Source organism: Phascolarctos cinereus, unplaced genomic scaffold, assembly GCF_003287225.1.
Source record: "Phascolarctos cinereus isolate Bilbo 61053 unplaced genomic scaffold, phaCin_HiC Scaffold_2;HRSCAF=192, whole genome shotgun sequence".
NCBI classification, from domain to species: Eukaryota; Metazoa; Chordata; class Mammalia; order Diprotodontia; family Phascolarctidae; genus Phascolarctos; species Phascolarctos cinereus.
This window is the reverse complement of record NW_027555625.1, coordinates 123365836-123393172: the sequence shown is the minus strand read 5'-3', so window position 1 is coordinate 123393172 and position 27337 is coordinate 123365836. Positions and strand designations below refer to the sequence as shown.

The 27337-nt window shown below is 41.7% G+C and overlaps 1 protein-coding gene and 1 long non-coding RNA gene across 2 annotated transcripts in view; one reads left to right on the top strand and one right to left on the bottom strand.

Moving 5' to 3' along the window:
- HK2 (hexokinase 2) overlaps positions 1–1184 on the bottom strand; it is a 96085-nt gene extending 94901 nt beyond the window's left edge. The window contains exon 1 of the mRNA XM_020985310.2: positions 473–1184. Within this exon, the coding sequence (XP_020840969.1) occupies positions 473–535 (63 nt within the window). The 5' untranslated portion in view covers positions 536–1184. The remainder of the gene's footprint in view (positions 1–472) is intronic.
- On the top strand, positions 1114–27337 carry LOC144455803 (uncharacterized). Its single transcript, XR_013484581.1, has 2 exons — positions 1114–1204; positions 22282–27337. It is a non-coding gene; the product is annotated as an uncharacterized LOC144455803 (long non-coding RNA).

The window sequence follows — 27337 nt, the reverse complement described above, 5'->3', positions numbered from 1 at the left end:
TACATACACGTGTACACGTACACACACACACACACACACACACACACACACACACACACGAAACCACACGCGCTCCCGCGCAGACACACACGCTCCCTCCCATCCACCCAAGTGCGCGCACACCCCCGGACTTCGTTAAGCGGACGTGGCTTCGGCGGAGGAGTTTCCCAGCAGTGAAGAAGTCTTTTCCGGCTCCCCGGGGCAGGGTGGGGGAAAGAAGAAAGGCTGGAGGGGTCGGTCCACCGCCAATCTCCCCGGAATTGGACGACTGCCCCAAGTAAAACGAGTCCTGGACAGGGCTCCAGCTCCCAAGCCACTGGGAGCGGATTAGAAAAACCTCAGCAACCAAGAGTAAAAGAGATGGTATCTCTCGGTCCCCTGGGGGCTGGCGGGTCTGCAGGGAGAGAAGAACAAGAGCCAGAAATATTCTTCTCTCTTTTGGGGGGCAGTCCCTTCCCGGCCCTCGCCTTACCTTCTGTACTTGGTCATGGTTGAGTTCCGTGAAGAAGTAAGCGAGCAGATGCGAGGCTATCATGTTCCAGCTGTTCCCCACGGGGCTAGTCGGATCCTGTTTTAGGACAGAAGTGAGATGGAAGCGAAGGCGCCGTGGATCTAACCGGCAAGGGGCCGCGCGTGGATGAGGCCGATTGTGGAGGCAGGCGAGCGTCCCAAGCGTTTACCGCAACTGGACCAGAGGCAAATCCGCTCTCCAGACACCTCAAATCGAAGGAGGGCTCGGGACAATTTAAATGATAGAGCAAACGGATGGAAGGGGAGGGGAGCGAATTAAAAGTTTAAAATCTCGCCGTCTCACTCCACCCCAATTTTTTTTTTCGTTGAACGGGCAACGTTCGTTAAACAGGTAACTTATTCCAGTAATAAATAATAGACCGCCACCAAATAATCTCGACAAAACCCAAGCTCAAAGCGAGCGCCTCCGGTTTAGCAAACTGCCCCTAAGGAACACGAGTTACTCAAGGAGCAACTGATCAGACTGAAACTCAGGATGGGCTGCGCGACTAATTAATTCATCGAAGGCAGAATTGCCGCTCTGGGCTCCCCGCGTGTCTGGATTCCCCGGCGCTTCCTGCCTCTCTTGGTTCTTCAGCTCTGCTCTTTCTCAAGTCCCGCGGCTTAGGCGGAGGGTTCGGGAGGTCCTCTTGCTCTCGTTGGAGTTTCACGCAACAATGTGGCTCATTGAGAGGTGAGCCCGCCCCTCGGCCTTCCTCTGACGCTCCCGCTCCCTGCCCTCCGCCCATTGGCTGCCGCTGGAGGGTGTGTGTTCCCTGAGGCCGGCCGGCATCTCCACCGCAGCCAATCGCGGTCCGCGGATTCTTGGGGGCCCCCTCCCTCTAGCCTAAGGCGGGCAGTCTCATGTGATGCCCCGGCGGGGGCCCCTTGCCTCGCTCGGCAGCCTGCATCCCTCTGGGCAGGGAGGCGGGGAGAGGGACGGGACACGTGGTGGGGTGTGAGTGTGTGTGATGGAACGTGATTGACCATCCCAAGGGGTGAGTGAGTGAGTAAAGCTGATGGTGCGGGTGTGTAAGGCTGGTGGATTATGGGCGTAGGGCACGGGAAGGGGGGTGGTGGGGTTGTGCATATTGGGTGGTAAGTGGAGATCCCGGCTGAAGGTGAAGGGGGAGGTGTGTGAATGACTGGAAAAGTACCCAAAGATGAGCCATCCTCGGACAGTTAATTGTAGGGAGAGTCTAGGAGCTTTGTAAACTGAGTCTTGCCTGTTAGATATCAGGTGTTGTCTATGGGCACCAGTGATTATATATGTGCGTATGTATATATGTATGCATATTACACATATGTATGTATCCATATACACATAGATATGCACACATGTATGCCAGAAGTTGGGAGATGGAGTTTGTTTGAGGAACAACAGAAACACCAGAGTCATAGGATAGCAGAGTACTTGTGGGGGGTATAAGGTGTGCAAGAAAGATTGGAAAGGTAGGGAGCCACATTGTTGCACATTGTAGGAATGTGTGTATGTAATTTAGAATTAAGAGAGTCAGTGTGATGTAAATAGTGGATGAAGAGATGGACTTAAAGCCAAGGAGACGCTTTCAAGTTCTGTCTCTGACACACACTAGCTGTGTGAGCTATTTAACCTTTCAGTACTCTAAGCAACTTTCTAAAACTGTAAATCGAAATGAAGATGCTGACCTGCAGTCAACAAGCATTTATTAAGTGCCAGCTGTGTGCCATCTACTCTGCTAAGAGCTGGAGATACAGCTTTCAAGGACCTCAAAGTCTAATTGGGGAGACCATGGGCAAAAGTTTCCTCACCTAAGAGTTCTCTGTCCAGGGCTTGTTAAAACTTTTCCACTTGAGACCCCTTCAGCACTTCTTTTTTTGTTTTTTTTTTTAATTTTTAGGCACTTGGGGTTGAGTGACTTGCCCAGGGTCACACAGCTAGTAAGTGTTAAGTGTTTGGTCTGAGGTGGGATTTGAACTCAGGTACTCCTGACTTCAGGGCTGGTGCTCTATCCACTGCACCACCTAGCTGCCCCCCCTTTCAGCACTTCTTATATTGTGGGTTGTGACCCCATATGGGTTCTTAACCCACCAATGAAATCGTAGTTCCTATTTCCTATCAGCACTTAGTACATATGAATTGAACTCAGAAGTGGAAGGGACCTCCCCAGGTGATGTAAGCCAAACCTATATGAATAAGAATCCTTACTCTAACATTCCCAACTGGCAGTCTTGTAGCCTCCCTGGTGGAGAAACTTCCCCATCCCCCACTTTTCCATAAAGGCACAAGCAGCTCATTCTGCTTTTGGACAGCTCTATTTATTAATAATAATGGCTCTCCTTTGTAGAGGGGTACAGATACTATCACTTTTGCTTTACAAATAAGGAAACCGACATTCTGAGAGATTATTAAGAGTATTGTGATAGGATGGGAATGGAAAGAAATCAGCCCTTGTGCTAGTCACATAGAAAGTTTGAGACTCCTCCCTGGGACTTTCTGAATCCAAAGACTTGAAGGCTAGGATCATGTATTCAATAAGTCTACTCATCTCCAGGCTAAGCTCCCCACTTTTGTAACTTTCTGGTGCTTAATGTACCATAAATGATTTTTTTTCAATTTCTTTTTCCACAAAATAGGGAGTTGGACTGGATAATCTCTGAGGTCGCTTCTACCTTGAAACCTTCCAGGAGTGGGGAACCTGGGGCCTCAAGGCCCCATGTGGCCTTCCTAGGTCCTTGGGTGCAGCCTTTTGAGTGAGTCCAAGTTTTATAGAACGGATCCTTTTATTAAGGAGATTTGTTCTATGAAGTTTGGATTCAGTCAAAGGGCCTGCCTTGAAAACCTAGAGGTAAAAACAGGGGTTTAGATAGGCAATACATGTAACAATATGTATGATTTTGGATAGTTATGTCTTAAGGATCAATGGGATCATACTGCTGAGAAACTAGACTATGCAAAGCATATAGACTTAATTCTCCCTTCACAGGGTTTGTCTAGAATCAGACCTAGATTTAAATATCAGCTAAAATTATTAGCAATAGCCTCCTAACATGTCTGTATGTGCCCACTTTTCCCCCTTCCAGTCCATCTTCATGGATCTGTTCATGCAGTTCAAAGCTTTCTTAGCTCCATATTGCCTGCCACATAGACTTCACATTCCATAATCTGGCACTCAACACCATCTATACAGTCTGGCCTAATCCTGGCATTCTAACTTTATCTCAAACTACTTATTTCTCTCTATCTCCACCAGACTAGATCACTTGTCATCCCCTATACCCTCCCTATGCTTTCTTAGCTCTAGGTCTTTGATCATACTGTTTCCTCTCTAATCTTGGAGTCTCTTCTCCCCACTACTTCCCTATTTCACTTGTTGAATTTCTGTCATCTTTATCACAAACATCACCTCCTCCAGGGAGCTTTCCCTGATTCTCTAGTTGATAATAACCCTTTTCCTTCAGAACCCACTTTATAATAGTTTTTTGCAGCTCTCTAATTGTAGACATATATAATCAATATCTGTGATTTATCTCCTACTAGACTGTGATCTGTAAACTTTCCCCTATGTGGTTAATATGGTATTCTGAATGCACTAGGCAGTTAATATTTGCTGAATTTAATTGAATGTGTCAAAGATTGACATGAAGCTTATGTCCCCCTCTCTCCCACCCCATCTATTAGCATACTTTTTGACTGAAAGTTCTGTATAGCTGCTTAGGATTACAGTAGATGATGAAAACAAGAGAGGGGCCATTTCATAAGTAAAAAGAGATGAGGTCTGGTCCCATTCATCCTGAGGGCCACAGGTGACTTCTGGATCCCCTACAGGAGGTTGTATATATGGTAGGTGTGTGTATGCTGTCACCACAGGTCTCCTACCCAAGGGTGTGTTTGTTTGACAACAGATGACACATAGGCCAAAATGGGAGGGGGTAGCAGAGGGAGCCAGCAAAATAAGTTTAAATATTTTTGTGGCTACTTGGGTATTTCGTACCTCCCTTGTTCTGAAATGGCGGCCACTTCTATTGTCTACCTTGTAGCCTGACAAACTGGCTTCCTGCCTAAGGCTCGGAGCCTGGGTGTCATCCTTGACTCATTCTCTCATCCCCCATATCCAATCTATTGTCAAGGCCGGTCAGTTTTACCTTTGTAACATCTCTCCCATTTGTACCTCTTCTCTCCTCTGACACATCCACTACCTGGACTATTGCAGCAGCCTTTTAGTTGATCTCTCGGCCCCAGGTCTCTCCCCTGCTCCAGTCCATCCTCCACCTGGCTGTCAAAATGCTTTCCCTATGTCATCCCCCTACTCAATAAACTCCAGTAGTTCCTCACATCACTTCCAGGACCATATATAAAATTCTGTATTTGGTATTGAAAGCCATTCATAACCCACTTCCCTACCTTTCCAATCTTCTTAACACACCTTATAGCACCCCATGTACTCTGCTATCCAGTGACTGTGGTCTCCTGCTCTTTCCCAAACAAGGAACTCCATCTCCCAACTGTGGCATTTTCACTGGCTGCCCCCATATCTGGAATGCTCTCTCTCTTCTTCTGGGTTTACTGGCTTCCCTGGATTCCTTCAAGTCCCAGCTAAAATCCCACCTTCTACAGGAAGACTGCTGATTCCCCCCTTAAATCCACTGTTTCCTCTGAGATAATCTCCAGCTCATCCTGTGTACAACTTGTTTGTACATGGTTGTTTGAGTGCTGTCATCAGACTGTGAGCTCCTTGAGGGCAGAGACCCCTCTTTTGCCTTTTTTTAAATCCTCAAGCACTTACTTAGCAAAGTGAGCCTAACACATGATAGGTGCTTAATAAATGTTTATTCACAAGGTTTGTTTGTTTTTTTAAATACCTTTACAATCTGCTAGGCAAAGGTTTTGGCTAACCAAATTCCTTCCCCATTCCTGCTTCCTGAAAGCTGGTATTTGATTCTTTCTTGACCTGGTCATTGTAAGAGTCAGGTTTCTAGGGGCTCACATTATAGGCACCACAATCCCTGGGCTAGTTTTTGTTTGAATTTTTTTTAGATGGGAAAAAGATGTAGCAGTGTAATTTTTTAGTTCAGATGCATCTAAACACTCAAGGGAATTAAAAAATGTGGAGAAATGTTCATAAAACCCAGTAATATGCTGAGAGAAAGTAGAGAGCTATAGGTTCTGTCTGGAGACCCCTTCCCTTGAACACCTAGAAAAAGAAAGATCCCTGAGAATGAGAAGATACTAAAGTCTGTCTACTCCCCTTTCATTCTCTGCCTTCAAGACCCAACTTAAGTCTTAACTTTTTCTTGAGGAAGAATCAAAATTTTGGAGTTGGAAGGGACCTTACAGATCATTTAGTCAAACCCCTCCTTTTACAGTTGAGCAAATTAAGTCACAGAAAGGAAGAAAATAAATATTTAGTGCCTAATGTGCCAAGCACTATGCCAAGCATTTTACGAACATTACCTTATTTGATCTTCACAACAACCCTGGGATGAAGATGCTCTTATTATCTTCATTATACAGTTGAAGAAACTGAGGCAGACAGAGGGTTAAGTGACTTGTCAGGATCACATAGCTGGTAAGTATCTGAGACTGGATTTGAACTTGAGCATTCCTGACTCTAGACTCTATCCACAGCTACCTAGCGGCCTCTGGCTAAGGAGGGAATATTTAAGAGATTAGGTAGTCCAACTCACTCATTTTACAGAGGAGAAAACCGAGGAAAATGAACTGACTGGCCTATGGTTTCCCAGGAAGTAGGTGGCAGAGCTAGAACTCAGACCTTGGCTTCTTGACTCCTCAGAATTCTTGGAAGGGATTTTTCAAGGTCATCTAGTTCAACATCCTACTGACTGAAGGAATCTAGCAACAAACCCTTATTTAGGGCCTACTTTGGGCTAGACGTTCATTGTGCTGAATGCTGGGGATACAAAAACAAAAAGAAATAATCCTCAAGGAGCTTACATTGTCTGGGGAGAGACTCATACAAAGCAAACCCAAGGCAACATTGGATGGGAAGGTAAAATTAAGGGGTCCAGAAAGACATGAAGCCTTTGAAGTGAATTTTAAAGGAAGTCCAGGACTCCCAAGTGGTAAAGAACTGGAAGAGATTTTGGAGTCCATAACCCCTTTTTTTTTTACATATTAGGAAACTGAGTCACAAGAAGTTAACCATCTTGCCTTAGGTCAGGTAGCTAGTAAGTATCTAAGGAGTATATGGTGAAAACCAGAACCTGGAAACATGACCTGAGTCTCACAGTTAATGTAAACTATCTTGAACAAAAGTAAACAGCAGAAGAAGCTCCAACTATCTCATAGGAACATTTTCATGTGACCCTCCCTTATATTTTGTAAAATGTCCTGGGGCTTGGTGGCTAAATTTTTTTTTTATTTCTTTTTAATCTTTTTTTTTTTCTTTCAAAGAGTTAGGACAATTAACTTTTTGTCTTAGGCAGTTTTCATTTATGATTTCTTGAAATATAGCTCTGGAAAAACAGGCTTTGAAAAAACCTATTGTGATTCAAATGGAGCTACTTGACTAAGCTTTTAAATCCAAATCACTCTGGCTTTCATTGAATGCCCAATAATAGGTCCCAGCCCAAGCCTTTCTTGCTCATTGTTTGGGTTTTGATGGCTGAGTTGAGTGGAAATAGCAATTGTTTTCAGTTCTGGTCAGAAACTCTGAGGGTCTTCCCCTCACATATTGAGTGGGCCATCTATTTGTCTCAATTCTTACCTAGCCGTAATCATTGAATGGGTGTTGCCTCAGACAAGGAAAGACATTAGTTTAAAAAGGCCGAAGTCAACCACTGCATCCTGGGCTATCACCATTAGTCTTCACTTTTGTCTTGTCACTGGACTCCATTGACTCTGAGGCTGATGACTTTGCACAGCTCTATCTCACTTAAATCCAATTTACTAGGAAGTCAAGACAACAAAGGACAAACACCACCACCAATGTAACTCTGAGCCATCCCTGGCACTATGCCTTCTTTGCTCTGTCTCTATATAATATTCTGCCCTGGCCTAAGGATGTCACAGGGATTCATTTCACTCAGTCCTGTTGCTACCCAGGACTGGCCTCCTGTTAGTCAGCTCCCTTAATTAACCCTAGTAAAATTAATTAATAACCAAGCTGACATAGGCCCATCCTTCTTCAGTATTTCAGTATTCTTCTAGGGGTCTGCCTACCCTACAATTGGCATAATCAGGACAGAGCAGATCTTGTGTCTTTACGAGGAGGCATTTGAACCCAGGTTTTCCTGATGGCTCTATCTACTGTACAGCACTGCTTCTCATGGGTGAGAAGGGTGTACATTCATTCCCCTCTGCCATCTGGGACCTGCCCTCTGCCATCCTTGAATTGTTTGAGCACTTTTTGAACAGCTCTAGTTGTAAGGAAATATTTTCTTACGTTGAGTTGAAATCTGCTTCTTCATAAACTTTACCAAATGGCCTTAGTTCTATCCTCTGGAAATATATTCCATTCCCTTGATCTCCCCTTTCTCTATACTTGACACATTGCCATCCAGATTGTATTTATTTATTTATACCATTTCTGGCACTGGGAAAATCTTTTTACTGCTACTATATCATAGGATAAGTGAGTTCCTTGAAAACTGGGCCTTAAAATGTTTTTGTGTCTTTCCCTATTGCACATGTACACATAGTTCCTAGAACATTGTCCATAAAGACTGCTTCATTGATTTGCATGAAGGCTTTGGGCTTCCCAGGCTCCAGTTAAAATGCGGAGACTACTGTGGAAGATAACATTAAGTTATTATTGGCTTTTTGTTGTTGTTCAGTCTTTTCAGTCTTGTCTGACTTTTTGTGACCCCGTTTCTTGTCAAAGATACTAAAGTGGCTTGCCGTTTCCTCCTCCAGTACATTTTACAGATGAGGAAACTGAGACTTGCCCAGGGTCACACAGCTAGGAAGTGTCTGAGGCTAGATTTGAACTCAGGTCTTCTTGACTCCAGAACTGCTGCCATTTCTACTATACCACCTAGCAGTGGATATTATTAGCTACCAACAGCTTATCCTAAATTAATTTCTGAGACTCCCAAGAGATAATTAGGAGATGGAAAGATTCTGAGTGAGTGGTACATAGAACAGGTAACTTTTAATGGGGTTGAGGAACAGATGCTAAGCAGGAAATAGTGTGTCTTAGAAGGGCAGACCCAGGGGAAAAGCCATAGTGGGTAGCTTTGGACAGTCAGAAGGCAACAGCATGATAAAGTAGAAAGGATATTATCTTTGTAATAGGAAAACCTAGGTTTGAATCTTACTCTGCCATGCCAACTTCTAAGATCCAACTCTAAATCTGTGGTCCAAGACTGGCTGTACCACTATCACTGCCCCACAGAGGGTTTTCATGGTTTTTAAAATTCCATCCCCTTTACTGGGTTCTGTGTGTACAAAGCTACTCAACTGTAAAATGAAAGATTTGGGCTAGATGACTTATAATGTGCCTTCTGGCCCTAAATGCTGGACCCAGTGATGCTATGACTAGATAATCTCTAAGGACTGAGCACTTGTGGAACAAGTCCCCTGGGGCTTTAAAACCTATATTCTCATGAGGATAATGAGCACTTGGGGGTAAGGGTGGAGGGGAAATTGGAAGACTTCAAAGCAGATTTCACATACACACACACACACACACACACACACACACACCCTCTCATTATTTTGCCTAGAGCTAGGAGTGCCCATCTAGACTAGATGGGTTCAAGAATCTTCTTGAAGATAGAGGCAGCTAGGTGACACAGTGGCTAGAGAGCTGGGCCTGAAGTCACTAAGACCTGAGGTCCAATGCTGCTTCAGACACTTAATAGCTGTACGACCCTAAGCAAGTCACTTAACTGTTTAAAAAAGTCTATCTGCTTCAATTTCCCCACTTGTGAAATGGGGATAATAATAGTATCTACTTCCCAAGGTTGTTGTGATGATCAAATTAAATAAAATTTGTAAAATACTTTGCAAACCTTAAAACGCTATATAAATGGGCCTCAGTTTCCCCATTTGTAAAATGAGTGGATTGGACTCAATGACCTAAAGGCCCCTTCCAGCTGTAAATCCTACAAGCTCCCACTGCATAAAGGGAAGAACTGCTTGTATTTTGAACTGTCAAAGTGATTTACAGTTGAAAAACAATGCCCTTTCCAGTGGATAGGACACATAGAATTCTCCAGGCTCTCTGCCATAGGAACATTCAGAGTGGTGACTGAGCTCTGTGTAGACCCCTGACAAGAGCTTGTGAACATAGATGCAGACTTAGTCAGCTGGGAGGGGACCAGATGATTCACTCAGTCTTTCCTGGTACCCAGTGCTACAAAGTGCCCTTTGTAAGAAAAACGCAATTGTTTATTGCCCCTATTAAAGGTGGAAATCCAAGGCTCCCAAAGTCCCATGAAATTCCCTTTCAATTTCTACATTAAGTTCCTTTTTTGGAAAGCTCTGCCTTTTTTAGGTGATGATTAAAGAGCTGCAAATTGATGATAATCTCATGGACAAAACAGGACTCTTGGAAGACATGATAGCTCACCAGCATTGTGAAATCAGGGCAATTCACTTTAAAACTTCAGCTGTTCTGTAGTTCCAGCTAGAAAATAAGGATGCTATCTACCAAAAGGGGTGGCTAGGTAGAGTAGTGCACAGAGCACCAAGCATGGAGTCAGGAAGACTCATCTTCCTTACTTCAAATCCAGCCTCAGACATTTACTAGCTGTGTGACCCTGGGCCAGTCACTTAACCTTGTTTGCCTCAATTTCCACATCTGTAAAATGAGCTGGAGAAGGAAATGGCAAACCTCTCCAGAATCTTTGCCAAGAAAACCACAAATGGGGTCAGGAAAAGTTGGACAAGACTGAAATAACTCAACAAGGACAACAAAAATCTACCAACTATGTTTTTTTTGTAAGGTGGATACAATCAACTCAATCCAACATTTACTGAAGTGCTCCCTGTGTGGGAGGCACTGTCAATATTAAAACTGCACTGTCACTGCAAGGTGGAGAAGTGGATAGAGTCTAAACATCAAGAAGGCCCAAGTTCAGATCCAGCCTCAGGTACTTATTAGTTGTGTGACCTTGAACAAGTCACTTAACCTTTATTTGCCTCAGTTTTCCCAGCTGTAAAATGGGTATAAGAACAGTACCTCAATCCCAGGGTTGTCATAAGGCTCAGATGAGGTAGTGTTTTAAAATGTTCAGCATAGTACCCAGCACATAGTAGGCGCTATGTAAACACTTATTCCTTTCCCTTCCCTCTTGACTGCCCTCAAGGAGCTTGTAGTCTGTTGGCAGAAGTGTGGCAAGGACAAACAGAACTATATAAGTCATAATAAAAATTGACATTTATATAAACCTGGATAATTTAAATTCTTTGGGACCAAACTGATGATGTTATTGTCTATTAGAACTCCCTCTAGCAGTGCAGAGCTGCCAAAGCTTTTCAGTGTATAGTCTTAGAGTGTTTCCTACAGTGATATTGTTGTTCAGTCATTTCAATCGTGTCCAGCTTTTCCTGACCCCATTTGGGGTTTTCTTGGCAGAGATACTAGAATAGTTTGCCATTTCCTTCTCCAGCTTCTTTTACAGGTAAGGAAACTGAGGCAAATAGGGTTAAATGGCTTGTCCAGGGTCACATAGCTAGGAAATGAATGAGGGCAGATTTGGATTCAGGAAAATGGCTTCCTTCCTTTAGGCCCAGTACTCTATCCCCTGCACCATCAAGCTGCTCCAGTTTCCCTAGGTACTGAGAGGTAAATTATCAAAAGTGGGGCTTGAACCTCTGGTCTTCCTAAATCTGGACGACTCTGCAGCCACCACAGCACTGCTGCCTTTTCCACATGCAATTTACAAAACCCTTCCCATGAGTAATCTCATTGGATTCCCATAATAACCTCGTGAACTAGATGGTGCCTGTATTATTATTCTTACTTTAGAGATTGGAAAACATAATTCCTATTTCTATCATGATCACAAGGCCTTTGTCTACATTATGTCATGCGAACCTTACAACAGCCCTATGAAATAAATGTTATAGCTATTATTATCCCCATTTTATAGATAAGGAAACTGAGGTAATAATAATAATACATGTTAAATAACTTGCCTGGGCTTACAGCTAGGAAGTGTCTGAGGCAGCTCTTTTAGACAAGGAAATAGTGGTTAGTAACTTGTCCATAGTCACATAGCTGGTAGCTTTCTGAAATGGGGCTCTAACCAATCTTCTGATGCCAGCAGAAGTGCTCTTTCCCCTGGGCTAAGCCACAGTGACCCATCAATGAGTGAAACCAGGCAGGATCTCAGATGAAGCCTGGGGTGGATGGGCTAAAATATCAATGGAATTCAAGGTCTGGGTCTTATAATCTCTTCCTCCCTCAACTCAATAAATATGTGTTGAGTGAAAGACTTGGTTTTTTAATGGGAGATTGTAAGTACTTCCTTGGAAATAAAATAATGTTTCACATAGTTAAAAAAACAAAAAGAAAGAAAATGAGGAAAGATTTGAACCTAGGTCCTCCTAACTTCAAGTGTGACACACTGTTAGGAAACTGAAATTTCAAGAGATGAAACCTTTTGCACATGGTCAAACAACTATTAAGTGGCACAAACAAATCTAATGCTGTTTCTAAGCCGCAGATGCCTCAGGGTTAGAAAATGCTTAAGTACTTAGGAAAGGTTAACCAGAGCCACCTAAGTAGTCGAAAGAGGGGGAGAGCACCTATAACACATGGGGATGTAAGAAGTAGTCCTGAGAAATTCTACTGTAGCTGTGACAGGAAATGAAGTGACATAGACAGACACACACACATTGCAGATACATATATGCACACGTATACACCTATGTGTAGGTATGGTATGTGTGTGCATACACATGTATATTATATATAACACAAGGCTATATGATTGTTATATGTATATGAATATGTGTACTCATACATTGTGTGTATATATGCATATATATATACACATATACATATACACACATACATACAGAAAAACACATATAGTAACCACACAGCCTTGTATTTTCCAGGACAAGTTAAATCCAAGAAATAATAATTTTTGAAGAGGCTACAAAAGTAATATTCTTTTTCAAAACACATAATTTTTTTTTTGTTAAGAAAATACAGTCACCCTAGGCATATGGCATAGGTAGGAGTTATGATGTGCTGATAATCTTTTTTTTTTCACTTACATAGTGAATATTGTCAGAATGAACAGCATAGTACTTCCAGAGGTCATAATTAACTCCGCCCATAGGATTTAGGGCTATAAGGGACCTTGGAGAGACAGCACGATGAAGTGAGACAAGTCGGTGGATCAGTCTTACCGTGTTCAAGGCATTGTGCTCTGTGCTGTTGGGCTAAATATTCTCTAAAGTCCCACCTAGCTGAAAATCATGAATCTATTAGTATTCCCTTCTTACAGATGAGGAAACTGAGGTGCAAAGAGCTTTGAGTGATATTTCTACCAGCTGCTAATACTTCCCTACTCCCACCAAAAAAATTGCCTTGTATGTCTTTTTTTGTACGTATATTCCTTCTCCCCAGTAGAATGTAAACTTCTAGAGTAGAGTGACTATCTTATTTCATCTTTGTATCCACAATGCTTGGTACATAGTAGGTCTTTAATTAATATTTATTGAGTGATTAATTGATAAAGTCGTCTGATTCCAAATCCAGTGTAAATTCCATTATACCGTACTGCCTATACAGGATGCAGACATGGGGAACAAGCCTACTATGTGCTAAGCACTTTACAAATATAATCTAATTTGGTCACACAGGGCATCAGTATAACCATCAGTCCGCCTCTGACCAAGCTAGTGAAGAGCCACTAGCTCTGCTATAGATGCCCCAAAACTGCCTCCAAACTGTGGACTGCTCACAAAACTAATGTGGATGGCAAGAACATTAGCGGGAAAATATATTTAGAGCACCTGTGCCCCTCAGGAGGGTCACAAATCATAACAGCTCCCATTTATACAGAACCTTGTGATAGCCTAGCATTAGAGCCCCTCAGGCATCCTAGTCTGACCACCACCTGAACAGGCAATCCCTCTAGGGGCTCCCCAACAAACAGCATTGTAACTTCCCCCTCCCCAAAACCTCTGCTCTTAGGGAACTCACTCCCTAACTAGGAAGCCTGATCTGACCAGTTCCAGATACTAAGTGGCTTCTCCTTAATCAAGTTCATTCAATTAGTAGTGTTCATGAAATAGCATCTCCTGTGTGCCAGGAACCATGCTCAGAGACTCAGGATACAAACAATGCCCACCTCATGGAGTTGGGGGGTTTTTGGTTTGGTTGACTGGTTGGCTTTTTGGCAAGGGAAAGAATACGTACATAGAAAATTAAATGTAAAATAGGTACCAAATATCTCTCCCTCTAAGGGGTAAGCATTCACACAATTCTATGCAAGTTGAAATTTGCCTTTCTGAAATTTCCTCCCTCTTGCTGCTACTTCTGCCTTTTGGGACAAGTCTAATCCTTCTCTGGGATGACATCCTTTAGAATACTTGAAGACAGTTATCCTGTGCCCCTTAAATCTTCTCTGCTCCAGATTAAACATCTTTAATTCACTTAACTCATACTTATAGGTCACCCTGGCCATCTTCCTCTAGAAACATTCTAGTATGTCAGTGTGCAGTAGGGAGGGGTTTGGTAAATGTTTAACAGCCGGATTGGGGGGAAAGGGGAAACTGTACACATGACACATTTTAAAGTTTAATCTGCCATAGTAACATTTTCTCCATCATTTTCTTAAGTCTAGATAATCAGCGGGACAATAAATGAAACCCTGAATTATAACATTTGCCAGTTTCCAAGGTATAAAATCTCACACTGAAAATTTAACAATTGGCTCTGAAAAGCCTGTCTCCAGTACAGCCCTGTCAATAGCCTTCCTAAAATGCAACACCCAGAACAAAGCATTATATTCCACATTTGATATAACCATGAAAAGTACAGCAAAGTCGATCACATCTCATGTTCTAGACAGTATGCCTCAATGCAATCTTAGATCACATTAGCTTTTTTGCCCAACTTATTGTTAACTCATACCGAGCTTGCAATTCACCAAAAACTCCAGGTCTTTTTTACACAATCATCTAGTCAAGTCACCCCCATCCTACACTGGTATAGAGTTGATTTTTGGAACTTCACATTTACTGGATTCATTGGATTTTGAATTGGAAGACCTGGGTTAAAATATGCCACCTGTTACCTCTGTGACCCTGGACAAGTACCTTACCGTCTCTGGGCTTCAGTTTCCTAGACTCTAAAATTAAAAGACTGAATTAGATGACCTCAGAGGTACCTTGCAGGTCGAAATCTATGATCCTGTGATTTTATACTGTCCTGAAAGGGTGTAGTGGCAAGAAGGCCAGATGTGGAGTTGGGAAAACTTAGATGTCAAGAGCGAGGGTCCATTCTCTGACACATACTGACTCTGTGACTACAGGCAAGTCACTTAACCTCCCAGTGCCCCCAGGCAGCTCTCTAGGAAGATGAATTGGGGAGTCGGGGAGGGGAGGGAGATGCTGAGGATTCTAGGAGATGCATTCGTGAAGTCAGTTTTATTTTTTGTTTTTTGTTTTTTTAGGCAATTAGGGTTAAGTGATTTGCCCAAGGTCGCACAGCTGGTAAGTGTCAAGTGTTTGGTCTGAGGTCACATTTGAACTCAGGTCCTGCTGACTTCAGGGCTGGTGCTCTATCCACTCTGCCACCTCGCTGCCACTTACAGAGTTTTTATACCAAGAGTTTCCCACATGGTGCTGCAATCACAGTTTCAGACAAAACAAAACAAAATGAAAACAAAAACTCATTGTTTAATTATTTCACATCTTTTAGGACCCCAGGTTAGCTAACCTTCTTAGCTTTTTTACTATTTGCAAATTTGATTTACAAAGCACTCTTATCACAACAACCCTGTGAAGTATCCTTATTTTACAGATGAGGAAATTGATCCTCAGAGAGTTAAAGTGACTTGCCCAATGTCACTCAACCAGTAAGTGGGGAGGGGACTTGAATTTGGATCTTCTAACTTAATGAGATAGAGTACTTTCTGTGGTCTAGCACACCAGATACCAGACTTGGAACTTGAATTCCCATGATCTATGCAGCTGTAAAAACAAGTAACTAAACCACTCCAAACTTCAGTTTCCTTATCTGTACAATGGGATGATATTTGCATTTTCTTCCTCATGGTTTTGCATGTGTAAGTAATACATTTAATAAACCACAAAGTGATATGTGAGACAGTGGAATGGAATATTGGATTTGGATCGGAGGACCAAGGATCTAGTCCTGGCTTTAACACTTAATTACTTGTGTGACCACCCTGGCCCTCAGTTTCCTCCTCTGTAAAAGGAGTAGGTTAGACTAGATGATCTCTCATGTCCCCTCCCTAGCCAGAGATAACTAGCTGACAGTTGATCAAATGAGATAATATTTTATTTTATGTTTTTTTTAAGATGGTCTTTTTAAAAAATTTTAAATATTATTATTATGTTGAGAGGCAGTTGGGGTTAAGTGACTTGCCCAGGGTCACACAGCTAGTAAGTCTCAAGTATCTGAGGCTGGATTTGAACTAGGTCCTCCTGACTCCAAGGCCAGAGCTCTATCCACCTAACTGCCCCAAAATAATATTTTAAAGCACTTAGAATAGTGCCTGGATCGTAGTAGGTGCTTAAGAAAAGCTTAATCCTCTTCCCCTCTCCCTTTTCTCCCAGAATTGACAATTAATTTATGGAATTATGAAAGGGAACAGGGACACCCAATTCTTAGGGTACTCACTGGCAAAGATCATTATGGCAGCAGGAAGTGAGGCTGCAATCACACTTTAATAAGGCACAGAGGGGGCAGGGATAAATAGGCACAAAAAAATACAGAGACAAGTGAAGGCGTAGGGTACAGAGGCAGGTGGTATGAGGATAGGGACAGGGTAGCGAAGGAAGGCAGGTAGTATGGAGAAGAGAATGGGGAGGTGTGGGCATAGCGAATCACTCATGGAACCATGGATTGGAGTTGGGAGCATGGACAGCATGGACCCAGATGGAAATGAAAACATGCTCAAGGGGCAGGAGTTTGAGGTCTCATTTTTCTAGGGTTTTTGCTGGGGAACAGACTAATTTTGCTCTGTGCCACCCTGGGGCTAGTTCACTAATAAGTACAAATCATCTCAAAGTTGTCACTTAAAGTTATCCTATCTGTCATCTCAAAGTTATCAGGAACATTTATTGTTCTGCTGGTTTTATTGAGGATATCTAGAATTTATCTGAGATTTACATACTGGGACCAAGAGGCCCTGAGATCAGAGCCTAGATGGCTTCCCTGATTTAATACATGTCACCAGGATGTTATTTTGGGTTAATATATGATACAATTTGCATATTATGCTCCTCTGATCTTTGGGATGGCATACCCATGACTTCAGGTTTCCCTTTGCAATCTTACTTCCTGTTAATGTTATTTTACTTTGGCTGCTTATAAACTTACTTACTATACTGACCAGAAGGGGAGGGGATGGTCAGAACAAAATACAATTTTAACACACTCCCCTATTAGAATGTCAGCTCCTTGGGGGCAGGGACTGTCTTTTATTGTTGTTGTATTTTGCTCAATTCTGCCCCGTTTAAATCCAATTCACAGATAAGTCAAGACATCACTCATGATGTCATTCATTGGTCCTCTTCAAAAACAAGGGACAAACAACAACAATCTATATTCCTAGCCCTTAGCATTGTGCCTTGCACATAATAAGCACCTATTAATTTTTTTTAACTTATTCATTCTCAATCCAGCGCTCCTTCCACTCCATCACACTTACAATAGGCAGGTTTTCTGGGGTATAAATCCAAATTTGTTTCAATAAGGAGATTATCCTGAGTCTTAGAGATGGTGTAGGACCTTGAAAATCAGCTTACCCAACTTTGTTATTTTACAAATGTAGAAACCGAGGCCCAGGTCACCCACCAAATTAATGACAGATCTGGAAATAGAATATGGATTTCCTGCCTACCAGTTTCGAGTCCTTTCCATCACACAATAGTGACTCAGGAGTCAAGTCTAGAGTTTCCAGTGTAGAGGAAAATTAACTTGGGCATAAAGAGACCTGTAAGTGAGCATGCATAATGGATGGATTTCAGGGGAGACAAGCACAAATGCTCTTTTGTTGCCTTTTCTTGGTATGAAGAGAACTTCATCAAACAGCACAAGAGAATGCAAAACAGTAGACACATCCTTCTGGTTGGATTCTATCCAAGGAACAAGATTTTCAGTATCTTTTTTCTGCTCAAAATTCCACTTATTAGAGTGTTATTTAGAAAGAAAAGAATGATAATTCCAGGGCGTGAAATTTTTATACATTTAATGGAGAAAGGGTCAGTTAGAATTTCTAACTAAGGAAAAAAAGTTTCAAAATGTTTCCCATTTTCTCCCTTTCTATATAGTACAACCTCTTGTTGGGAAGAAAAGGGGGAACTGGTTGGCATATCCTCCCCCAGGGAGGTCAAAGACAAAGAAAGGCCCAGTCTGCACCTACATATTCATAGCCTCCCTGTGAACGTCACAAGGCGTGGAGAAGGGTATATGACCACGCTTTGTCTTAGGAAAATCCAGAAGGCTAGTCTGTCCAGTTCTGGCCCAAAGAGTTCCTAAAAAGAAGCAATATTGATAAACCTAGAAAAGTAGGATGGAGACAGGTTGTGAAGGGCTTTAAATGAATCACGAGAGTTCATAGTTGATCCTAGAGGTGACAGGAAACTATTGGAGTTTACTGAGAATGGGAGTGACATGGTCAGACCTGTCATTTAGGAAAATTACTTTGGTATCTGGGTATAGTATATAACAAAGAGACAGACTTGAATGGGAGAGATGGAGGTGCCAGGCAGCAAGGTGCTGGCAAGAGGTGCTGGTCAAAGCTGAAGCAAAGCTGGAGGTAGCCGCATAAAAGGCAGTTAACAATCAGGAGGGCAAGGGCCCCAGAGGGGGAGTTCTAGAGTTGAAAGGGTTAAGTCCTTCTGGGCAATGCCTCTGGTCTAGGCTAGGAAGCAACAAATGAGAAGGTGACTGAGGTGTAAGTCCAGATTCAAAGTTCTGAGACCTCTGTTCTTTCTACGCTGCCTCCTCATTACATCAGATCTCACAGAATCACAGAATGTGAGTGTTAGCACAGAGCACAGCAGCCATCTGCTTACTACGTACCCAGGAGGAATCCGCACTAGGACATCCCTGACAAACGTCATTCATCTTCTGCTTAAAGACCTCCCAGGAAAGGAAACCCCGCACCTCTCACGGTGGCCTGTTCCACTTACGGATATTTTTAATTGTTGGGAAATCTTTCCTGAAATCAAGTTTATACTTTCCTTTTTTGCAACTTCCACCTTTTGCCCCTGGTTCTACCCTCTGAAGCCAAACAGGAGTCTGATCCTTCTTTTTCATGACAACCCTTAAAATATTCAAACACAGCTATCATAATGCATGTGACCAAGTTGTAAGTATTGGCAATTTTTAAAATGAAAGGCCAGACAATTATACACACATAGTCCTAGCAGTCTGGGTTTTGTTGTTTTTTAAATTTTAATCACATATGTATAGATTATATTTCTTTTTATTACTTGAGTGCCTCAAGGATTGGTAATTTCATTGATGCAGATACTCTTTCTACCAACACTGGTCACAGCCCATCCCTATCATGAGTTACCAGGGTAAAAAAAAAATCATCACTTTGTTCTCTCCACACTTAGATTGGTCCAACACCAACAGATGCTGACCCTCACCACTCAAGTCCTCGAAGCCTTTGCTGCTAGAAGGGAGCTGCTTGTGCTTCGCTGGCCCAGCCATGAAGGGGTCAGCAATCTGTCATGATGAGACCCTGGCAAAGGCCTTTAGTAGAAGTTCTTTTCATTGACTCTCAAAAAATAGTTCTGTTTTATGGAGGCAAAGTGGGGAAACAGAGAGCCTTCGTCGGAGTCAGGAATACCTCACTTCAAGCCCTGCCTCCAACACATTCTGGCTGTGTGACACCAGAGAAGTCTCGATGGGGGCTGTAGGAAGCTTTCTGAGACAAGTGGGAGATGGGACAAGTGTGGATTTTCATTAGTAGAGGGAGTTTCCTCCCTGGGAATTCCCCATAGCAATCAGTCAATGAACATTCTTTAAGCAGCTACTCTGTGCTAAGCACTGGGGATACAAAAAGAGATAAAAGTCAGTGCCTACCCTCAAGGATCTTATAATCTAAAAGGGGAGACAACAGGCAAACAAATATTATACAAAGCAAGTTATGCACAGGATAGATAGGAAAAAGTTCTATACTTATTACTGACTATTTAAGTGTTAGTGTTGGCTTGACATAGCATACAGATCATGGGTTTGAATCCTGATGAGGCTAATTAGACTTTGGGCAAGTTATTTCTCCTTCTGGGCCTCAGTTTCTTCATCTGTAAAATTAGAAGGATGGACTAAAAGCTTACTAAAACCCCTTTTGGCTCTCAATCCTATAAGATTGTACAGTCCTTGAGGGCAATAGTGATTTCCCATCTCCTAGTATGGAAAGGGCCTTACCCCCTGACATTTTTTTAGTTCTTTTCATATAGACATTTCATGCTGGTTTATAAATCTAAGTTCAATTCTCAAACAAGGTATCAGAGGATTTAGAACTGGAAGGGGCTTTAGGGATCATCTAATCCAACCTCCTCATTTTGTAGTGGACGAAACTGAGGTCCAGAGATGGGAAAGAGCTTGCCCCAAATCACACAGCAGAAAGCAGAGTGAGGATTCAAACTCTATTTCATTATCTCTTAGGAGTGTTGTCTGAACTCTAAAATTCAGTTCTGTGTAACTCGGCCAGTAGTCAACCGGAGAGACATGAAGGCCAAGATTGGTCATGATCGCTCAGAACTAGAGTTAGTGCTGAATCTGGCTCAGTTGTCCTGGGCTGATTGTAGGAAACATGAGGGTCTCAGAATGTACCCTTATGTGCTCATTTACTATAGGCTTTCATAAAATAGTTATATACTGCATGAAGTAGTGGAAAGAGGTCTGGAGTTAGTGTCAGAGGCCATCTGGGTTTGAATTCTGCCTCGAACACACACTATCTGTGTGACCACCGACAAGTCACTTCCCCTTCCTGACCTCAGTTTCTTTATCTATAAAATGAGGAAAAATCATGCTTTTAATACCTACATTACAGGGTTGTGAGAATCAAATGAGAGAATGTATATAAAGTGCTTTTTAAAGCTTGAAGTGTTATAGAAATATGAGTCGTCAACTTTATCCCTTCATTCTTCTGCTTTGTAAAGTGGGGATAATAGTAATATTTGTTTTACCTATCTCACAAGGCTCTGGTCTAGACCATAAGAGATCACATATAGAAACCATATATGTACTTAGAAGTGCTTTGTAATCATTAGTTGCTACTACTGACTCCTATTTCTTCAAGAGCCTCAGTTTCTCCCTGCATAAAATTGGGTAATGATACACTATCTACTTCATAGGGTTGTTGTGAGGAAAACACTTTGTAAACCTTAAAATAATACAAATGAATATTCATTCCCTATAATTTTCCAAGTGAAAATTTTTCTTCCTGGCCTCCACTTCCCTATAAGCATTCCCTGTCCTTGATAGAATGTAAATGCCTTGAAGGCAGGGATTGTCTTATGTTTGTATTTGTGTCTCCAATACTTAGCTCAGTGCTTGGAACATAGTGAACACTTAATAAATGTTTTTTCATCCGTCCATCCCCATCCATTCATTTATTTAACTAGCATGCATTCAGTGTCCACTGTGTGCTGGAGAACTACAGCTTGAGATACATTTAACTATCACAATCAATTGATTAACAAATATTTATTGAGTGCCTACTGTGTGCCTGGAGCTACATTAGATACTATTTAGTAAGCATTAACATAAGGTCCCTACCCCCTAAGGATATCTTGTCAGCTTTATTTTCAGAGACAGGGTTGCACTTTTAGAATAAATTCAAGTTAGGAATCTCAAGAAAATGATTTAACCTCTTTCTTCTTCTGCAACATGAGGGTATGCAAGAGAATTGCTGAGGCACCTTACACCACTAACTTTCAACAGCCTATCTTCTCAAGGCTCTTCCAGCTCTAACATCCTATATTCTCTCTTTCCACAATAACGTTTGGTTTGAAATCATATTACATGAAAAAGGAACTCAAAACATTTAACCTGGAGGCTTTTTTTTTTTTACTTACTGAAAACAAAGTATATACCCATTGATTGGGGGAATGGCTAAACAAATTACAGTACATGAATGTAAGGGAATATTACTGTGCAGTAAGAAATGACAAACATGATGAATATAGAGAAGCATGAAGAAACTTAGATGAATTGATGCAGAATGAAGTAAGCATAACCAGGAAGACAATATGCATAATGACTACAGTAATGTAAATGGAAAAAACAACTACAAAACATTCAATAAGTGATGAGTGTTGTAAAATTACAAAGAACAAAACTTGACCCCAAAGAAGAGATATTAGAATATACCTTCCCCACTTGATCCCCCTTCCTTTGCAGAAGTTGGGATCCATGGGCATGGAATAATGCATATACTATCAGATCATCTTCCTCCTAATTTTTTTCTTTTTTTGTCATAAGGGTTAGGGATGGCTTTCTGGGAGGAGGGAAACAGAGGATACAGGGGGAAATCTAGGTGATGTAAAACAAGAGATATCAATAAAAATCTATTTTTAAAAAACCCATTCTATGGTCTATGTCTTAAGGTTCTACTTCGCTCTAATTGTCTGTTTCTGTTTCTCTCCAGCTAACCAAGGGCTCAGCAAGTACACCTGGAGGAGCACACTCTATCTTCTCTATTCACAGTCCAGTTCCCCATAGCCAAGCAAATCGAGTTTCGATTCCCCTCACCTTTGTATAGACATCAAGATCATCTTTCCAGCTAACAAGTCGCTCCTCAGCCATGAGGATATCTCTCGGGCTGACAAAGACAACGCTGGTTTGGTTCCTGGAGTCCTTGGCCAAAGGCAGACTGGGAGGTCTGTCTGATGGATCAAAGCAGCTTGCCCTCTGGGCTTGCTCCCTTCAAGAAGCTGAATCCCTGACCACCAAGCAGAGGTCACTGGCTGCTTATTTGGAAAGACAAATATGGGTTTTGGCTTCTTGGGGTTTAATCTGTCAATGTGGATGAGCTCAGAGATTTGTTCTTTTTCAGGAAGCCAGGAGACAAAGTGTCAAATCCAGGCCAAAGCAAATTCTCTGAAAATGTTTAAGACAGATACTTCTTATCTCAAATAGGAAACTTTGAAAGAAACATCCAGAGCCAACTTAACTTCATACCAAATTGTCAAGTAAGCCAAAATTTGTCTTGGAGATTACCACCTCTCCTATCAGTATCATCTTCTAATTTGTAGCTGCTCTACCTATATGACCTTAGATAACTCTGCCTCCTCAGTTTCCTCATCTGTAAATTACACTTATTGGACTAGATAATCTCAAATGTCAGCTTTAGGTCTAAACTTTATGATCAGTGGTCCATGACCCAGTTTCTCCTGCTAAGACCCATGGCCTTCTTTTGTTGACAGGTTCCTTCTGTCATCAAGGGAAGTATAGAGATTTACTTAGAAAATAGGTTGTGGGGGCAGTTCGGCCCTGGATTCAGGAGGACCTGAGTTCAAATGTGGCCTCAGACACATAACACGGACTAGCTGTGTGACCCTGGGCAAGTCACTTAATCCCATTGCCTAGCTCAAAAACAAACAAACAAAAAAAACCTTGATCCTCTCCAGACCCCATTCTCAACCTCCCAGTCACTCCCATCAAGATCCTCCCTAGACCCCTCCTCCAGTACCCCAGCCTACTGGCCACTCTCATCAAGATACCCCTTCTCCCAGACCCCTCCTCTAGTCACTCCAAACTACTTGGCCACTCCTAGATCCCTCCCACAGTCTTTCTGTATATAAGATCCATTTTGGCTGTCATTAAGGTGCTCAGATTCTTTAAGAGTCTAACCAAGTGCTCAGATTCTTAAAATCTAGCCAACAGCTCACTAATGTTCAGATTCCTTAAGAGTCTGGCCAGTATGGTGAATCTTTAATAAACCTTGTCTTTGGCTGGAAAAAAAAAAAAGAAAATAGGTTGTGGGAAAAGACCCTAGGTTCTAGTGGACAGAAAGCAGAGTACAAGTCAATAGTGTTACTCCACAGGCACCGAAAACTAGTGCAATTTTAGGCAGTGTGAATAAGTACTTAGTGACTAAGATGAATGAGGTAGTGGTGCCAGTGGACAGGGTTAAGAGCATCTGTGCGGCATGTTGTTCAGTTCTGAATTCCACATGTTCAGAGGTAGAGTGGCAAGGGAGGGGACATTCAGAGGGGGACAACCAAAATGGCTGGGAGATATGAAGCCATGTGATATGATGAAGGAACCAAAAGCATTTAATCTGGAGACCTTTTTTTTTTGTGGAGCATGTTTTAAAATGCCGGAACATCAAACAGCTAAAAGCAGGATTAGACTTGTTGTAACTCCAGACAACAGAACAAACAGTGGAAAGACCAGGGAGTAGATTTAAGCTAAGTATAAAGAAAAACTGACTAGCAAGCAGAGTCATCCGAAAATGGAATAGGCTACCTTGGGAAACAGTAAGGTCTCTGTCACCAAATGGGTCAGGCAAAGTATGAATGACTGTTTTTCAAGGATACTATAGAGGGAATTCATGAATCAAGTAAGACATTGGACTAGATGACTTTTGAAGTTCCTTCCAACTCCCAATATTCCTAGATTCCATGATAAATTCATTCATGTAAATTAATGACTCAATTAGGGACAACAATTCATCTTCCTAAGTATTTGCCTGCTAATTAATTACAATATTTATTTAATACTCAATATTTGCAGAGCAATTGGATTATGATTGTGATGGAATACTATTGTGCTATAAGAAATGACAAGCAAGATGCTTTCAGAAAAACCTGGAAAGATTTACATGAACTGATGTAAAGTGAAATGAGCAGAACCAGGAGAACATTTTACATAGTGACGGAACTATTGTATGTGGGGCAGCAAGGTGGCACAGTGGATAGAGCACCGGCCCTGAGTTCAAATCTGGCCTCAGACCAAACTTGATACTTACTAGCTGAGTGACCCTGGGCAAGTCACAACCCCAATTGCCTAAAAATACAAAAAAAAAAAAAGAACTATTGTATGACGAAGAACTTTGAATGACTCAGCTGTTCTCAGCAATACAAAGATCCAAGACAATTCCAAAGGACTTAGGATGAAAAATGCTATCTACCTCCTGAGAGAGAACTGAAAGCATCTGAATGCAGATTGAAGCATACTATTTTTTACTTTATTTTTTGTGGGAGGTTTTTTGGTCTGTGTTTTCTTTCACAAAATGATTAATATGGAAATTTGTTTTGCATGACTGCACATGTATAATCTATATCAAATTGCCTACCATCTCAGGGAAAGGAGAAAAGAGGGAGGGAGGGAAAGAGAGAATTTGGAACTCAAAATTTAAAAAAGCATGTTAATTGTTTTTACATGTAATTGGAAAAAATATTATTTTAAAAAAATTTAATATGTATGCAGTGGACTGTTTTAGGTGCTATGGAATTAACAAAGTTCAGATAACACATGGGCCCTGTCCTCAAGGAATTCCTGGTCTAGTAGAAGACCAACACACTTAACCATAATATACAATATTTGCAACAAGAGCCTGAAGGAACAATGTTAACCAAAAAATCTGTGCTCTGAATGTGGTAGGAAAATAATAAATGTTTGGGGATTGAACTTAATTGCAATACAATGCAATGCAAAGAAATACAGTGAAGCTATGAAATAGACTTTGTGGCTACTGTCACACAGGAGTGGGAGAAGGTCTCAGAGCAGGGAGTCCCAACAAAACCATCCTATCTAGATGACTACTTGTCCGACCTCCTCTTAAAGTCTCTGTAGAAGGGGTGGGAACATGGGGAAGTAGAGAGCAAATATTACAAATAGAACCTGTGCTTGGGTGAGATAGGAGTATTATGTGACAGAGGAGGAGGCCAGCTTGACCTAGTAAAAAGTGAAAATTATGTAACATTGCAAAGAAATATCACGTTCTTTTCAGTTCAGTACACATTCTAAAGTAAGATATAAATGGATACTAACCACAGGAAAATCATTCGATGTAACAAATTCACAATTGCATTTAAAGACTTTACAAAAGTTAAAGGCCTTTTCAAAGCAAACTTTGTTTCTTAATTTCTTGGTTTGAAGAAGTTTCTGGTTGTAGATTGAGACAGTGTGATTCAGTAGAAAGAGTGGTAGAAGTCAGGAGATCTGGGTCCTAAATCGGGCTTTACCACTCACTTGTTCTATGTCGAGTCGCTTAATATCTCTGATGTCTAAATTTTCTCATCTGTAAAAGAAGCATTAAAGATGCTATCACAATGGCCCACCCATTTCACAGGGTTGTTAACAGGAATAGAAATAAAGTGTTGTAAGAGAGCTTCGGAAAGTATAAAGCACTATACCTATACAAGGATTTATAATTTATATATTTCTCAAAGGAAGGAAATTGTGTGTACATTATATGCATTAGTACAAGTTCTTAAGTAGTAAGGTTCCACTGTATTTATTTGTTGTTTAGTCAAGTCTGATTCTTCATGACCCCATTTGGGGTATTCTTGGCAAAAATGCTGGAGTGGTTTGCCATTTCCTTCTCCATCTCATCTGACAGATGAAGAAACTGAGGCAAACAGGGTTAAGTGACTTTCCCAAGGTCACACAGCTAGTTAAGTGTCTGAGGTCAGATTTAAACTTGGGTCTTCCTAGCTACAGGCCCAGAGATCTATCCTCTGTATCCCCTAGTTGCCTGCACTGTATTTATTACATTACTTCTAAGAAAATCAAAGGGCTTTCCTAAGCACAGTGTTTATGTATAGGACTTGAGACTTTGAGTGGCCCTTAGCTGGTTAGACCTAAAGTGGCTGATTTGCAGTTTGGGAGGCCTAGATTTGCATTTGAAAGTCTAAGGAAAATGGATTGAAGACCATCAGAGAACATGTATTTGCTCCCTAGAAGTGGATGGTCTCTTGGGATTTAAAATAGGACCAACTCTGGAGGAATATTTGGAAAAGAGAGAGCTTGGTCCCTACTGAGAAGGAAAAGGATTGAGACTCTGAGGAGGCAGAGCTGGAAAGGCACCCCACTCTTCCTAGGGTAAGAGTTTTGATTCTCCTTGAAAGAGTTTAACTGTACCCTACCCAAGATCTTCAGGTGAAACAGAGGCTGGAAGACCCCACATTCCTGCAGGACTCCAGCCTCTGCCTCTGGGAAGGTGAAGGGTGCACATTGGAGAGCTCCTCTTGGATACTCTAAAAGAGGGAGAGGCTAGGGCAGACATTATTTCCCACCTGTCTGTGGGACTTCATTATGCCTGACTTTTTTCAACTTCTTTTTATGTGTTGGCATTAGACTGTGAGCTCCTTGAAGGCAGGAATTATCTTTTTCCTTTCTTTGTATCTTAGCACAGTGCCTGGCACATAATAGGCACTTAATGAATGTTTATTAACTAACCTGAAAGGTAAGCACAGGGGTTGGGACTTGTGAGCTGTAGTTTTAGGAATTCAGATCCACAGAGTTCGTTTGGACCCTGTTTTTTCTAGGGGACCTGAGCTTGAATTACTTCCAGTATGCTACATATTAGACAAGAAACCCTTATCACCAAGGGTGTGGGGTAGAATTGAAGTAGGGCATAGAATCAAATGTACTGAAATGTAAATGATCGGTCTTAGATTATTTTTAGGTTTAATGGAAATCGTTGTGGAGTGGTGGTTACCTTTACCAATAAAAAAAGGTTCTGAATCTCTGAA